The sequence below is a fragment of the Danio aesculapii genome, chromosome 23 (assembly GCF_903798145.1).
Source record: "Danio aesculapii chromosome 23, fDanAes4.1, whole genome shotgun sequence".
Lineage (NCBI taxonomy): Eukaryota > Metazoa > Chordata > Actinopteri > Cypriniformes > Danionidae > Danio > Danio aesculapii.
The window spans coordinates 6734539-6752507 of record NC_079457.1 but is presented as its reverse complement, the minus strand read 5'-3'; the positions used below and the strand labels follow the sequence as shown (position 1 = coordinate 6752507).

Genomic DNA, 17969 nt, shown 5'->3' with positions numbered 1-17969 from the left:
CTATTGATTTGTTTTAAAAAGACTATCCCCTTGATACTCAAATCGATTTGCTTTTTCATGTATTTTTTGCCCTTTTAATGTGTTTTGACATCAAGGGTGTCGCTGGGATGCATGTTTAGTGAAACCTGAGTAGTGTGCACTGGACATAAATCCCTGCATCAGAAAGTGACAAGAGATTGTCTTTTACCTGCCCATACAGTGTATATAGAGGTAGTATAGTAGGGTTCAGTCAAAAAATATATATATAATTATTGACAAAGCATTTTCAGGGCCTGAAAAACTTTGGGAAAAACAGAGTCATGGAAAGTCATGGAAAACAGATATCGGTATACTATAATATCGGTTAGTTGTCTTACAATCTTTCTGTACTTGGCCAAAAACATGCTCTCACAATATTGTGCTGTGTAAGCATTATCTAAATACATTTTACATAGATATAAAAATGTATTATACTAAATAGATTGCTGCATGTTTACGATATTCTGTAATAGATTTGAAACATGCATTGTTTTTCTTATTATTTACCACATATATACATAGACATTACATGAAACATTAGGTCATGAAAAATAAAGTCCTGAAAAAGCAGTGTTGGGTAAGTTACTTTAAAAAAGTACTAATTACATACATCATTAAAATTGGTATTTAAATTACATTTTTTTAAATGCATTTTTTAATAGTTTACATTTTTTAAACTATGTTTGAAAAGCAACTCAGTAACTTATTTAATCCACTCGACTCAACACTAAAAATTCAACGCATAAAATGCACTACATATAAATCTTAATGCTGCATAGACAATAGAAGTAAACTTCATTCACGATGACTTAAAATCATAGCCAAACAGACATTTTAGCTTCATTTAAAAAAAAAATGCATTTTAAGAATATAAACATTTTATGCATCAAAACATTTTAAAAGCACACAATATCTGACCATATTTCATACATACTATATATATTGACATATTTCTTACTCACTGATCACTCAAGCATTTTTTATGATTTATCCAGATCTGTTTATAATGTGTAGTAATTAAACAAGTACATTATAAGTACTGTAATTAAATTACCGGAAAATGAAAAGTAATCCCTTTAAGTAATCTAATTACAGTAACTAGTTACTTTGTAGTAATTACACCCCAACACTGTGGAAAAAGGTCATGGAAGTTTAGTAGTAAAAAAATGTGTAATGAACTCTGTATAAGGGCTTTTGAAGTGTCATAACTGGCTGTATATGTGTTTGAAATCTTATAACAATTGTATGACAGCATGCATTAACATCTTGACCAAAGTTCTCCTATGGGATCAGTGAGCAGACGGATGATCTTGTGCGAACGCTGAACTGTGAAATGTGAATTGTTTTCAGAGGAGGGCGCCAGCGCTTCTTCCCCCTCAGCGATATCAGCTTTCCTAAGTGAGAGATCTTTTACATGTCCATTCAGTTTCCCCCTTCAGCATCAGTGCCACTTCATCCCCTCACCATCTCCATCTAGAGTAACATGCGGAGAGAGAAGAGACGAGTTTGCATCACAGACATTTTAACACTTTCATTTTTGGCTGTTGTGGCTTCCTAATTGAATCCCTATATCGGTTAACAATGGGGATTAGTCAATGCTACTGTAAGACGAAGCTAATGGGTTGCTAACTTAATAAACAAACAGCAGTTTTGAAGCGATGGCGGAGCAGGCGAAGAGTATTAGGGCTGGGCTTTTATTTGTTTTTTTTATTTTTATTCTTCATTTAGCAGGATAGATTGAGATCCTAGATCGCTTCTCTCAGGGAGGCTCTTAAAGCTGACTGGTGCTAACGTTTCTTAACTGGTGCTCAACACACACAAATCTGGTCAATTTCAAAAAGCACTCCAGGGTGTCTTAAACCTTTAATGATTATTTAGATCCAGCTGAGATGTAGTGCTGTAAGAACTTAAGCTTACTTACTGTACTTGCTCATACTAAAGTGCTGATTATGAAAAGAATTGCTCTTTCACAGCCACGAGGACAACAACACATCTTGTAATAACACTGTTTATTTCAGCATGCTCTCAGGCTGCCGGATTAAATACTTCGTACACTTGACCTGATGAAACATGTGATTCGTTTTCATTGAACATTGTGTGTTGGGTTTTTTTTATAACCAGTCGCTACACTGGTTATGAAATTCACAATTCTTGAGGTTTTTTTGATTCCCCAGGTGGAAGTTCCCACCAAATGCATATTATTAAACTAGGTGTCAGTAGTTTAGTACTTTCCCTTGTGTTCTAGTTAATAATATTAAAGAGCCCCTATTATGCATTAAACAGGTCATATTTTGTTTTAGGGGTCTCCAATAACAGGCTGATATGCATGCAAGGTCAAAAACACTTTCATTGTCTTATAATATGCATTTATTTGTACCTAATTATTCCAATGACTCCCATATGATTCATTCAGAGATTCATTCGTTCCCAAACCCTCCTTAGTGCGATGCTAATCTGCACTGATTGGTCCGATGACCCAGTCTGTTGTGATTGGTCGACAGCGTTCAGCGTGAGACAAAGAGAAATGCCCACCACGGCTCATCAACATTGTTGACGTAGTGAGAGCACAGAGTGTAGTGTGAGCCCAATGCAGGAGTGAAGTTAAACACCAGTAATGCTCTATTCTTGACCATGACATACATTCAGTATTAATCCACACAGTGGCGAAAGCTGAACTATTTTGAAACTTGACCACTGCACGTGTGTAGAAACAGTTGACAGTGGCCATAGCAATGACAAACGGCAGTGGATAGCGAGCTCACAAACACATTTAAGTCCGTAAAGGAAGACACACGCTTCTACATACTTTGCAAGCTAGAGAAAACAAGGAGGCAACCATTTCAATCGCATTTACTACGCTTGTGAAATGGAGGAAGAAACTGATCCATGTTCTGTGTACTGATAAAGTTCATGTCAAGCTCTGACAAAGTCCCATACATTAATAGTCTTTCTGATCCTTCCTTTAACTAATGGCTGACGAATCCCCTATTGCAAAGAGATTATTGCAATATCCCAGAACGTTCACTCATTATTGTTCGCTCGTCTTCAGTCATGATCAGTCCCACACACACCTGCACTCTGCTGGCATTTGAAGGGAAAGGCACGTTCACGTTTTACCGGATACGGCACAGAACATATTTGGAATTATTTCATGTCGACGTAGATATGAACAGGCAAAAGATCCGGACGAACAACGAATCATTTAAACGACTCTGAGTCGAATCTTTTATTTAAAAAAAATCTACGTTTTTAAGCACGGTGCACTTACAGATTTAACAATCAGCTGGATGTTTTCATTCACTTAGAGCTGTGTTACACACTACATGGAACGTAATTTTCAAAAACCCATAATAGGGGCTCTTTAATTACTTTAATTACTGAAGCATTAAAAGTATCAAAGTTTTTATTTGAGAATTGATCTTAGGCATAAAGATCTAGCATCGGAGGTATCGATATTTTAGTATCAATTTGCACATCACTATTGGTATAGAGGATATCAGCTTCTGAAATCTCCTAAATTACTCAGTTCTTCACATAAAGACATCATATGGTTCATAGGACTTATTAGTAATGCTTTTATATCGTTTTTGCAATAAATACACGCAACTCCACTTTTATTTTCCTGCTGCTTGTTGATATTGTTTAGAAGTGGGTAGGTTTAAGGTGTGGGAGAGATGCTTCAAAATATTGTATAAAAGTATGCATATTTTTAAAATTATTCGTATTTTACAAACACACTCCAACTGTTTAATGGGATGAATAATGAGAATGACCAAAATCATCAGAGGGACCCTGTGCTTCATAAAATGATGCTGAAGGGATATCTGGAGCATTAAAAAATAACAAGAAGGGGTCCTGACCCAATAGTATCTGGATGCAGCCTTGATGATGCATATCTCAGAGACGCAATGTCAGACACAGTGCACTCAATGGAGCTAGTGAAGTCATTGGGAGGGGTAGGGTTAAGGGTGGGGTTAGATGAACCCATTAAAAAGAATTGCATGCAGCTCAGATTGCAACTGCACCACCAAGTCTGCATCCAAACCCCGCTCTCGCCTGACAGAGCGTCAGTATGTTGGTAGGTAGAATGTGTTTGCATGTTGATGGAATCCCTGCTGTTGTGTTCATATCTGTGTTCATGTTCATCTCATATTCATGTCCTTGTGTTTGTGTTTGTTGTAGTTTCAAAGCACCCGGTCCTCCTCCCCTACTGAGTGTTGTCATTTTTCCCCATGGAGCAGAAATTATATATATATATAAACGTCTCCTGAAACCTTTCATTCTGATCTGGAAACAGTTTTACATCCCAAAGTCAAATCATAACGATGGGGACCAAACTAAAAACTGCTTTCAGATCAGATAATCTACAACAAACTAAGATTTGGTTTGATAGAGACTTATGGCATGTCAGTTTTATTATAAATGTTTAATCAGATATTGTTAGGTTGGGGATGAACCAAATCTTAACAGGGCTCTTTTTTGTGTGTTTTTACTAACATCTTTATTTTACAACATCAGCAGTACAGTTAAAGGCAAAATTATTTTAATTTTTTCAAATATTTTCCAAGTCCGAGTACAGAGTACAGACATTTTTTAACAGTATTTCCTATAATATTTTTTTCTACTGGAGAAAGTCTTATTTCTTTTAGTTTGGCTGGAATAAAGCACACTGTAAAAAATTTATTGTGCAGCCTACAATTTAGTTGTTGAATCAAATGCATTTTCTAGTCATCTCAAATCAACAGCAATCAAACTGACTAAATGTTAAGTTAAACTTCATATAACTAAAAATGTTAAGTTAAACTTCATATAACTAAAATGTTAAGTTAAACTTCATATAACTAAAAATATTAAGTTAAACTTCACATAACTAAAAATTAAGTTACACTTCATATAACTAAAAAATATTAAGTTAAACTTCATATAACCTAAAAATATTAAGTTACACTTCATATAACTAAAAATATTAAGTTACACTTCACATAACTAAAAATATTCAGTTACACTTCATATAACTAAAAATACTTAAGTTAACTTCATATAACTAAAAATATTAAGTTAAACTTCACATAACTAAAAATATTAAGTTACACTTCATATAACTAAAAATATTAAGTTAAACTTCACATAACTAAAAATATCAGTTACACTTCATATAACTAAAGATATTAAGTTACACTTCATATAACTAAAAATATTAAGTTACACTTCACATAACTAAAAAATATTCAGTTACACTTCATATAACTAAAGATATTAAGTTAAACTTCATATAACTAAAAATATTAAGTTAAACTTCACATAACTAAAATAATTCAGTTACACTTCATATAACTAAAGATATTAAGTTACACTTCATATAACTAAAAATATTAAGTTACACTTCACATAACTAAAAATATTCAGTTACACTTCATATAACTAAAAATATTAAGTTAAACTTCATATAACTAAAAATATTCAGTTACACTTCATATAACTAAAGATATTAAGTTAAACTTCATATAACTAAAAATATTAAGTTACACTTCACATAACTAAAAATATTAAGTTACACTTCACATAACTAAAAATTTCAGTTACACTTCATATAACTAAAAATATTAAGTTACACTTCACATAACTAAAAATATTAAGTTACACTTCATATAACTAAAATATTAAGTTAAACTTCACATAACTAAAAATATTAAGTTAAACTTCACATAACTAAAAATATTAAGTTAAACTTCACATAACTAAAAATATTAGGTTACACTTCACATAACTAAAAATATTAAGTTAAACTTCACATAACTAAAATATTAAGTTAAACTTCACATAACAAAAAATATTAAGTTACACTTCACATAACTAAATATTAAGTTACACTTCATATAACTAAAATATTAAGTTACACTTCACATAACTAAAAATATTAAGTTAAACTTCATATAACTAAAATATTAAGTTACACTTCATATAACAAAAAATATTCAGTTACACTTCATATAACTAAAATATTCAGTTACACTTCATATAACTAAAAATATTAAGTTACACTTCATATAACTAAAAATATTAAGTTACACTTCATATAACTAAAATATTAAGTTAAACTTCATATAACTAAAATATTAAGTTACACTTCATATAACTAAAATATTAAGTTAAACTTCACATAACTAAAAAATTAAGTTAAACTTCATATAACTAAAAATATTAAGTTACACTTCATATAACTAAAAATATTAAGTTACACTTCATATAACTAAAAATATTAAGTTAAACTTCATATAACTAAAAATATTAAGTTACACTTCATATAACTAAAAATATTAAGTTAACTTCATATAACAAAAAATATTAAGTTACACTTCATATAACTAAAAATATTAAGTTACACTTCATATAACTAAAAATATTAAGTTAAACTTCATATAACTAAAAATATTCAGTTACACTTCATATAACAAAAAATATTATGTTAAACTTCATATAACTAAAAATATTAAGTTAAACTTCATATAACTAAAAATATTAAGTTACACTTCATATAACTAAAAATATTAAGTTAAACTTCATAAACTAAAAATATTAAGTTAAACTTCATATAACTAAAAATATTAAGTTAAACTTCATATAACTAAAAATATTAAGTTAAACTTCACATAACTAAAAATATTAAGTTACACTTCATATAACTAAAAATATTAAGTTACACTTCACATAACTAAAAATATTAAGTTAAACTTCATATAACTAAAATATTAAGTTAAACTTCATATAACTAAAAATATTAAGTTAAACTTCATATAACTAAAAATATTAAGTTAAACTTCACACACACTAAAAATATTAAGTTACACTTCATATAACTAAAAATATTAAGTAAACTTCACATAACTAAAAATATTAAGTTACACTTCATAACTAAAAATATTAAGTTAAACTTCATATAACTAAAATATTAAGTTAAACTTCATATAACTAAAAATATTAAGTTAAACTTCATATAACTAAAAATATTCAGTTCACTTCATATAACTAAAAATAAGTTACACTTCATATAACTAAAATATTAAGTTACACTTCATATAATTAAAATATAAGTTAAACTTCATATAACTAAAAATATTAAGTTAAACTTCATATAACTAAAATATTAAGTTAAACTTCATATAACTAAAAATATTAAGTTAACTTCATATAACTAAAAATATTAAGTTACACTTCACATAACTAAAAATATTAGTTAAACTTCATATAACTAAATATTAAGTTACACTTCACATAACTAAAATATTAAGTTAAACTTCATATAACTAAAAATATTAAGTTAAACTTCATATAACTAAAAATATTCAGTTACACTTCATATAACTAAAATATTAAGTTACACTTCATATAACTAAAATATTAAGTTAAACTTCAATAACAAAAATATTAAGTTAAACTTCATATAACTAAAAATATTAAGTTACACTTCATATAACTAAAATATTAAGTTACACTTCATATAACTAAAATAGTAAGTTGTACACTTCACATAACTAAAATATTCAGTTACACTTCATATAACTAAAATATTAAGTTGAAACCTGATTAACTGATTAATATTAGTAACATAAAAACATTTGTTGTTATGACTTTTTGTGATATAATTTTTTTTATAGTGCAGGTTTTACATTTAGGTCATATTATTAACCCCCTTATGTATTATAATTTTTTATTGGCTACAAAACAAACCACTGTTGTCCAATGACTTGCCTAATTTTACCCTAACTTGCCTAGTTACACCCAATTAACCAAGTTAAGCCTTTAAAACGTCAATTTAAGCTGAGTATCTTGCAAAATAACTAGTAAATAGTATTTACTGTATCGTTGCAAAGACAAACAAATTATTTATAAGACAAATAAATGTTTAAAAATATTGAAAAAACTTGTTAATGTCTATTATACAGCACAATATTTGAATAGTTAAAATCTGACTGGAGGGCTAATATTTTGACTTCAGCTGAATGTTAAAGATATAATCTGTGCATTTGTGTGCAGTTGTTGAAAATGTGTGTAAATCTGAACTTTTAGGGCTTTTTTGACCTTTAGAAGAACAGAGATTAAAAAGTTTGGTAACTCTTTAGTTGAAGTAACAATTAACACCATTTGCTACAGGCTTATTACCTGCCCTATTATTAAGATATGAACTGTTTAAATAGCACCTTATAAAGTATGATCTTATTTTACATGCCTAATCCTAGCCAAAACCTAAACCCAAATACTTTAATAACTATTAATAAGCTGCTAATAGTAGTTTATTGAGCAAAAGTCTTAACTATTAGCATGAATTGTACATTAAATAAAGTGTGACTAAATGTTTTAATTAAGAAATTAATATATGTGGACTCGTAGTCCAAATTTATATACAACACAATAAAGGTCACCTTTGTGTAATAGAATGAAAACTCTTTATTAGTTTTTTTTCCTGACAGTTTTAATGCATTTATAACACATACACACATATTTTTTAAAACATGTTTTTGACCATCCGTAAAAACAACTTTTTTTTGCCCATTTTGGACTGTTAAATAGTGTTTGGGACATTTTATATGCTGCAAACAGTTGCAGGCTGACACTGTATGTCTGTAACAAAATATAAAAATAAGACCTAAAATGTGCTGTCCACATATGTGGCCACTAAGCACTAGGAGGTTAAGTATTAGGCCAAGCTCAATAATTTCCCATGAAAAGTCTTACAGATATTTTCTGTTGTATCCAAACTAATAATCTAAATTATGGTAAGTACACTAAATCAGTTTTCCTTACCTGCTAGAGATCTACAAAGTGGTAAATTTACTACTTTTTCTCAAGTAATAAAACATTGCTCTTCTCATAGCCTTCCTATCTCCTGAAACTGTATGAGTGTATGAGGAATGACTGGAAGAAACACACACACACACAGATGGAAATGCGCTAGTCTGAGGTTTCCTAATGAACAGGTTTTCATGGCAGAGCCGCTGTCTGACGGCATATGTGTGTGCGTGTGTGTGTGCTATCTGTGGCAGAAAAATATAATTGCCCATCAGCTACCGGCACTGTGGCTTACCCACAACCCCTGCAAGAGAGCATGACTTCAGATAGACACTTTAGAGAGTGAATTTCCTTTTGAAAATTCCTCCTCAGTTCATCTTTCAGTTCTTATATGGCTCTTTTGGTCCATTCTAAGGGTACAGAATTAATGCAATGTATTTAGTTGAATCAGAGTTATTATATTCATTCATTCATTCATTTTTCTTCAGCTTAGTCCTTTATTTATCAGGGGTCACCACAACGGTATGAACCCTCCAACTTATCCAACATATGTTTTACACAGTGGGTGACCTTCCAGCAGCAACCCAGTACTGGGAAACCCCCGTACGCACTCATTCACACTCATACACTACGGCCAATTTAATTTATTCAATGATCTAAAGCGTATGTGTTTGGACTGTGGGTGAAACCCGGAGCAAACCCAGAGGAAACACACGCCAACACGGGAGAACATGCAAACTCCACACAGAAATGCAGACTGAACCCAGCCGGACTTGACCCAGCAACTTCTTGCTAACTTGAAACTTGCTAACCACTGAGCCAGCATGTCACCTACCAGGTTATTATATTTAAATGTAAATAAAAGAAATCCAAAAACTCAAATAAGTTTGTTACTTCAATTCAAATTAAATAATAATATATATAATATTCATATTTTAAACTTACATAAAAATATATATGAGATTCACATATAAAAAAAATAAATAAATTGGTCAATTATTAAAATATAATAAACATATTAGAAATAACATTTTTTTAACAATGTTTAAAATGACAAAAATGCACAACCAAATGACTATAACTTATTTCTCTCAGTAAAAAAATAGCATATTAATAAAAGCTACAGTTGTTACTCAGTGATAGTAAAATAAAACTGATTGGGATATTTCTCACATTAAGCATCATAATAAAGAGAGCAAAATTTTGACTTGTTTTAATTGTAACAAAAATAATCAAGTAAATATTGTCATATTATTATTATAATATAATATTATTTATTATATTATTAATTTTATTTATTTATTGTTTTTCAAGGGCAGTTTATTTATTTATTTAATTTTAGTTTATTTATTTTTAGTTTATTATTCATTCATTTATTTTTAGTTTATTTATTTATTTTTAGTTTATTTATTTATTTATTTATTTTAGCTTATTATTATTTTTTTAGTTTATTTATTTTTAGTTTATTTATATTTATTTTATTTATTTTATTTTTTTTGTTTATCTATTTGTTATTTATTTTGACTTATTTATTATCTATTTTGGTTTATTTATTTATTTTAGTTTATTTATTGATTTTTAGTTTATTTTTTATTTATTTTTAGTTTATTTATTTTAGTTTATGTATCTATTTTCTAGTTTATTTATTTTAGCTTATTTATTATTTAATTTAATTTTATTTATTTATTTATTTATTTTAGTATTTTATTTATTTATTATTTTTTATTTATTTAGTTTATTTATTTATTTATTTATTTGTTTATTTATTTAACATCTTGCCAAACCTTTGCAATAATTACAATGTTTACTTTTTTTAAACACAGGCTCTTATATGTTCACCGTGGCTGTATATAATTTAAAGTGTTCTAATTTAAAATATCAGTTGAAGATAAAATTATTCCCCCTCCTGTGAATCTCCCAAGTACAGTTTAATTTAGAGAAGATTTTTGTAAACATCATATTTTTAATAGCTAATCTCTAAGTTTGTCTTTAAGTTTATATTTCCATCATTACTGCAGTCTTCGATGTTTGAGGATCCTTCAGAAATCATTGCAGATTATTAGTTGCTCACCATTAAGGAATGTTACCAAAGGGAAAAAATCTGGATTCTAAACATAATAACTTTCATTTGCTCAGTTTCTTCTGCTGCTGCTTTACTCTCCATCTCTCTCTCTCTTTCACTCTCTCCGCTTTTGAGCTTCATGAATGGCATTCTTTCAGTCCCTGTTTCTTCTCTAATCGAAAATAGCTTTTGAACAGGAGCCAGAAGGAAAAATCAAACCGTAACATTTGGCTCCGTTCCAGCCTGATTTTCCCACTTCTCCTGCTTATTTCAGCAGCATTTTTCCTTCTTTTCTCCTCCTCTCCTTTGATCCCATGTTTTCCAAAACTCCACTTCACCTCTTGCCCTTCATTTCAGCGCCGGCAAAACAAAACAGTCATAAACGCTCTTTGATTTCACCACCTTTTGTCGCCTCCTTCTCTTGGTTTTGGGAGAAGTTTCTGTGGTAACACTTTTTTCGCCTGCTGTTTATTGTGAGATCCTCATTGGGCGGCTGAGAAAAAAAGACACACAAAGACTCAATAAAACAGCTCTCTTTAACACTGCGCACGCTCTTATGACAGACGCTAAACACTCTTTAGTTAACACACTCTTCAGTCATTTCCATGAGGTAAGTTTGAGCTTTATTAGGATTTTGTCAAGTGCATTGGATGGCAGATGAAATATGGAAATTGAACTGTATTGCATTGAAGTGTTGTGTCGTTTGCTTCATGTGTGGTAGATAAAGCTGTTTAGTACTTTTCTGAAGCTGTTTTACACTGATGTGTTGTCTTTGCATGCTTTTTATGGCTTCTTTATGTTGATTATGTCACTAAAATGTAAATGTACTCCAAAAAAATCAGTTCATTAAAAGTTAAACAGCCTATTAAATCAGTGTGACAAATATTATGTACGTCTGGAGTTGATTTGAACACTTGGTTTGTCACATGACAGGATTGTATAACTAAAATAAAACAGAAGCGTATTTAACTCAAACAACCCAGGTAGCAAAGAATTCTGGCCCAGATTTGGCATAAATCTGGCACAGCAGGCATTTATCCGGCACTGGCATACAGCATGTGGGCCAAACTTGGCCCTGGTTTGGCAGAGGTGGCACCGTCTTTAAGGTGGCAAACAATACTCGGGCCAAAAGTAAAATGTAGTATTTGGCCCAGATGTTAATACTTGATATGTGGGCCATGTATGTTTGGCCTGTCCTGACCCACATTTAAAATACATTTTTGTTATTTTAAAATAAAGAAAAAAATTCTACCAATCAGGTCGCTTTAAGAAAAACGCTCACCCATAGCAAGCCTAAAGTGCAATGATTTATGCCTTTATCATTTTCATTGCAGTCGTGACACACCAACATATCTGGCCCATTTAGGCTCAGTTATGGGTTACTAACTCGGCTGAGACTTGGCCCAGATATGGTCCGTGTTTGGCCCTTGTCTGGAAGTCAGATATGGTCCAGTCATGTGCCGTAATTCACTGCGGCATGTGGGCCAAGCAAAAGCTGATTGTGTGGGCCAGAGCTGGGCCAGAGATATTTTGCTATGTGGGAATAATCTCAAATCAACAGTTATTAACAATAAAGTAAAGCAGGGGTCTCAAACTGCCAGCGTTCGGGCCATTTACTTCCTGCCACTGACGTCAAAAATATAACGTGATTCGGCCCACCAAAACATAGATTTTGAGCCACAGAATCAGAACTGTTTTTAAACCCATGATATAAGAGATTTAGACCTATTTGAGTGTATTCAGTCTCTCAATATTCATTACTGTAATTATTTCTCCAGGTTACTCCTCCAGGTGATTCAGACTCAGAGCTGGTTGCTTTGGGCCACTGGCCGACGTGCCCGATCCCAAACGTGCCCTCAACGCTGGACAAGCAGACCAACTGGGCAGGACTTTTACCATTACCAACCCCAGAAGAAAAGATGAAGACAGACTCTCAAGTCATCAACTCATGCATCGTCCCCATTAACGTAACAGGTAAACGCCTCTAGTGTTTGCTATTGGTAGTGCATGCTGAGTCATGACCGAGAATGACATTAAAAGGGACAGTTCCCTCAAAACTGACAATTTACTTTTAATTTACTCATCCTATGGCTATGCAAGATGTGTGTGAATTTGTTTTTCTTCAGTAGAGCATTGAAGATCACATGAAAAAATCACTATAGTAAATACTAGTGTTTTTGAACAATACTAAAGTACTTGAATACAGTGGTCTCTCGTTATAATATGGTTCATCTTTCATGGCCTCGCAGTTTTGCTGATTTTTTTAGTGCAATTCGACATGCTTTTTTTTTACAGCGCATTGTGCGTCCTGATTGGCTGTAGACCATTGTCAGTCAATCTCCTCTGTTGTCTCCTGTACAGTACAGAATGTGTTCAGCTTACCAAATTAACATAAATCTTTAATCACTAACAGTGTGAATTTCAACAAGGAAGCAAAAAAGTAACTGTCCGCAGCAAGACTGTTTTAAAGGGGGTCACACACCAGATACGATGCACCACGCAGCGCCATGCATTTAAGAATTGTAAACATGGGTTTATATCAGGGCACGCACGCCAACACCTCAAGTCAGTGGCTGTCTGCGGTGCCCAGCTACGACTTAGGACACTGTTCATACTTCACAGAGTGCCATCTGAACAGTTTCATTTTAAATTACATGTGAGTGTGCGCATGTGTTAAGGATGTAGTCTGCTTTAGCTTTGTGGATCAGTGACTGCAGGATAAAGAACATTACGCCGGATGCCAACATAAAGCTAAAGCTAAACAGCTTTATGGATTTATTTTTCTATGAAAGTTTGATCTTTGAGAGTTTTAAACAAGAGAAACAAGTGTGAAAATATTAATGCCTGTCTGAGAAAAGTGTATAAAGTGTGTAGTGAGGGGTTTACAGCCTTAAAACATCTATAATAATTGTAAAAATAAAGCGGACTACTTCGCCTATTGCGGGTTATTTTGAAAACGAAACTGCCACAAATAACAAGGGACCACTGTAATCTGTTGTGGTAATTCTATTGTTATTAAGGTAACACAACAACTATAGTAATTAGTAGGGCTGGGCAAAGATTAACTGCGATCGAAAATAAAAGTTTGTTTTGACACAAGATATGTGTGTATTATATATTATATATATGTAATACCAAAGTCCCTTTAAGGCAAGTCACTCGGCGAACATCTTTGAAACACTTTGCGGGCAGTATGTTTGGGCATTCTGTCTGAATGGAGAAACATCAAATTTTCCAAAACTACTTGCCAAGTTTATGATTGAATTTTATATTAGGAATCACCAATAAAATTAATCAACACGTGTCCCTTTAATTTCATTTCTAAACATCCAAATTACACAAAATCTGCAGAAACTCACGTCTGGTCCGAGCCCTTCCCCCAGAGTATCGTCAATCTATAGCGACCGATGATTGGCTTCTGTACTAGAAGGCGGGCTTTATTCGCCATATAGTGGTCAATGATTGGCTCCTGTACTAGTGGAAGGGGCTTTATTCATCATATTGACAGTTACACTTTTCCCCATTCAAAAAGACACGAGTGATACGTCTTGTGTATTCTAGAGTCTTTGGTAATACACACACAAACGTTTAAGTTGACATTATCTATATTTTTTAAGTATAATTGTTTTTGTCTTTTTAAATTTGTCATAAAATTCATAAATTATATGTGGCATATATATATATATATATATATATATATATATATATATATATATATATATATATATATATATATATTTATTTATTTATTTATTTATTTATTTATTTATTTATTTATTTATTTATTTATTTATTTATTTATAACTAAATCATTACATTTGTATTTAAAAATACATAATAAATATACAGACATATATTATGTCAATATTATGATTAATCCCAATTACCCAGCACTGAAATATAAGCATATGATGACCCAATATAGTAGTTTTTACAGCTATAGTGCACATTATATGACAGTACATCACAGTTTACTGTAATGATAATGAGACCATTTTCATTTGTTGTGACTGAAAATCAAAGTGCTGGTAGCTGTTGACTTGCATTTTATCACTACAGTTTCATGCTTAAATCTTCTTTAATGCTATATTGAAGACTAAAATAATTAAATAAATATGTTGACTACATCTTGCATGCCCTGAGGGTGAGTGGATTTTTTAAAAATGGTAGTTCATAGCATTATAAAATGTTTTCTTCTGTAATATGAAGTCTCATTATAATAAAGAAAATAAAGAGGTTTTTAACATTGGGCTCAGTTCTGGTGAAGCTGTCACTCCTAAAGGAGAACTTTGGCTCTAGAGGTGTAAAATTGTGAATTTTGTTTAGGTTAATAGTAATATTAACACAAGAGATTTCATGACAATTCATGATTAAAATACCATTTTAAATTGGCAGTAGACGTAGTTTGAAAATATATCTACAGCCTTTTTAGGTATATTTCGGTATTGCTTTTATTTGAGATATTTTTTGTAGGTCTTGTTTATTGTCAAGTAGTAGATACCATCAGCTTTCAGTTTCAGTCATTGATTAACGCTTAACGATTGGCTTAAAATGTATTGCAGCCATCATAACTGTAGCATCAGAAATTAATGTACTTTAAGCTGTTTATGCACTGCAAAAATGCCTTTCTTACTTAATTTTTTGTCTTGTATTAGTCCAAATATCTAAATATTCCTAAATCAAGAAGCATTTTCTAGTCAAGCAAAAATATTGTCTTGTTTTAAGGAATAATTTGTCAAAAATAGGTGAGTTTTTTTCTTTAAAACAAGCAAAACAATTTGCTAATGGGGTAAGCAAAATAATCTTATGTCAAAATGAAAACAAAATTAAGTTGCTAATCCCATTGGCAGATTATTTTGCGTAAACTCACTTAATTGTGACATATTAATTCTAAAAACGAGACAATTATTTTTTTGCTACTCTAGAAAATGCTTCTTGATTTAAGAATTTTTAGACATTTGGACTAAATTGGACTGAATTTACCTTGACGTCAAAAACACCTTGAAAATGCAAATCGATCTGACACATAATCGATCTTGATGTCTATTTGACATCCACACATTGATGCTATTTTAACCACCAAAATAACGACATGAAAGAAAAGTTTTATTCATCTGAAAACAATTCCAAATTCACACTGGATTTTGTGGCTCTAAAATGCATCTCAACTACGACATCAAACTGACATCTAAGATTGCCGTCAAAAATCAGCTGACATCAAATATTTTGCACTTTTGATGATGACATAAAATAAAATATTTTAAAAAATGCAAATCGATTTGATATTAGCTGACTACTCTCAAAAACGATTACTGGACTATTCATTTTCAAATCAACTATTGATTTGTTTTAAAGACTATCCACCTTGATATCAAATCGATTTGCTTTTTTCATGTATTTTTTGCCCTTTTAATGTGGTTTTGACATCAAGGTGTCTGCTGGGATGCATGTTTAGTGAAACCTGAGTATTGTGCACTGGACATAAATCCTGCATCAGAAATGACAAGATATTGTCTTTTACCTGCCCATACAGTGTATATAGAGGTAGTATAAGTAGGGTTCAGTCAAAAAATATATATATAATTATTGACAAAGCATTTTTCAGGCCTGAAAAACTTTGGGAAAAACAGAGTCATGGAAAGTCATGGAAAACAGATATCGGTATACTAGAATATCGGTTAGTTGTCTTTACATCTTTTCTGTACTTGGCCAAAAACATGCTCTCACAATATTAGTGCTGTGTAAGCATTATCTAAATACATTTTACATAGATATAAAAATGTATTTATACTAAATAGATTGCTGCATGTTTACGATATTCTGTAATAGATTTGAACATGCATTGTTTTTCTTATTATTTACCACATATATACATAGACATTACATGAAACATTAGGTCATGAAAAATAAGTCCTGAAAAAGCAGTGTTGGGTAAGTTACTTTAAAAAAGTACTAATTACATCATTAAAATTGTATTTAAATTACATTTTTTTAAATGCATTTTTTAATAGTTTACATTTTTTAAACTATGTTTGAAAAGCAACTCAGTAACTTATTTAATCACTCGACTCAACACTAAAAATTCAACGCATAAATGCACTACATATAAATCTTAATGCTGCATAGACAATAGAAATTAAACTTCACGATGACTTAAATCATAGCCAAACAGGACATTTTAGCTTCAATTTAAAAAAAAAATTGCATTTTAAGAATAATAAACATTTTATGCATCAAAACATTTTAAAAGCACACAATATCTGACACAATATTTCATACATACTATATATATTGACATATTTCTTACTCAACTTATCACTCAAGCATTTTTTATTGATTTATCCAGATCTGTTTAATTAATGTGTAGTAATTAAACAAGTACATTATAAGTAACTGTAATTAAATTACCGGAAAATGAAAAGTAATCCCTTTAAGTAATCTAATTACAGTAACTAGTTACTTTGTAGCTAATTACACCCAACACTGTGGAAAAGTCATGGAATTTTAGTAGTAAAAATGTGTATGAACTCTGTATAAGGCTTTTGAAGTGTCATAACTGCTGTATGATGTTTTGAAATCTTATAACAATTGTATGACAGCATGCATTAACATCTTGACCAAAGTTCTCCTATGGGATCAGTGAGCAGACGGATGATCTTGTGCGAACGCTGAACTGTGAAATGTGAATTGTTTTCAGAGGAGGGCGCCAGCGCTTCTTCCCCCTCAGCGATATCAGCTTTCCTAAGTGAGAGATCTTTTACATGTCCATTCAGTTTCCCCCTTCAGCATCAGTGCCACTTCATCCCCTCACCATCTCCATCTAGAGTAACATGCGGAGAGAGAAGAGACGAGTTTGCATCACAGACATTTTAACACTTTCATTTTTGGCTGTTGTGGCTTCCTAATTGAATCCCTATATCGGTTAACAATGGGGATTAGTCAATGCTACTGTAAGACGAAGCTAATGGGTTGCTAACTTAATAAACAAACAGCAGTTTTGAAGCAGATGGCGGAGCAGGCGAAGAGTATTAGGGCTGGGCTTTTATTTGTTTATTTATTTTTATTCTTCATTTTAGCAGGATAGATTGAGATCCTAGATCTC

At 31.2% G+C, this 17969-nt stretch overlaps 1 protein-coding gene across 1 annotated transcript in view; it reads left to right on the top strand.

Annotated features, from left to right (window-relative positions):
* The window catches only part of nhsa (Nance-Horan syndrome a (congenital cataracts and dental anomalies)), a 245683-nt gene that overhangs the window by 212978 nt on the left and 14736 nt on the right, over positions 1 to 17969 (top strand). The window contains exon 6 of the mRNA XM_056449100.1: positions 12646 to 12841. Coding sequence (XP_056305075.1) covers positions 12646 to 12841 — 196 coding nt within the window. The remainder of the gene's footprint in view (positions 1 to 12645; positions 12842 to 17969) is intronic.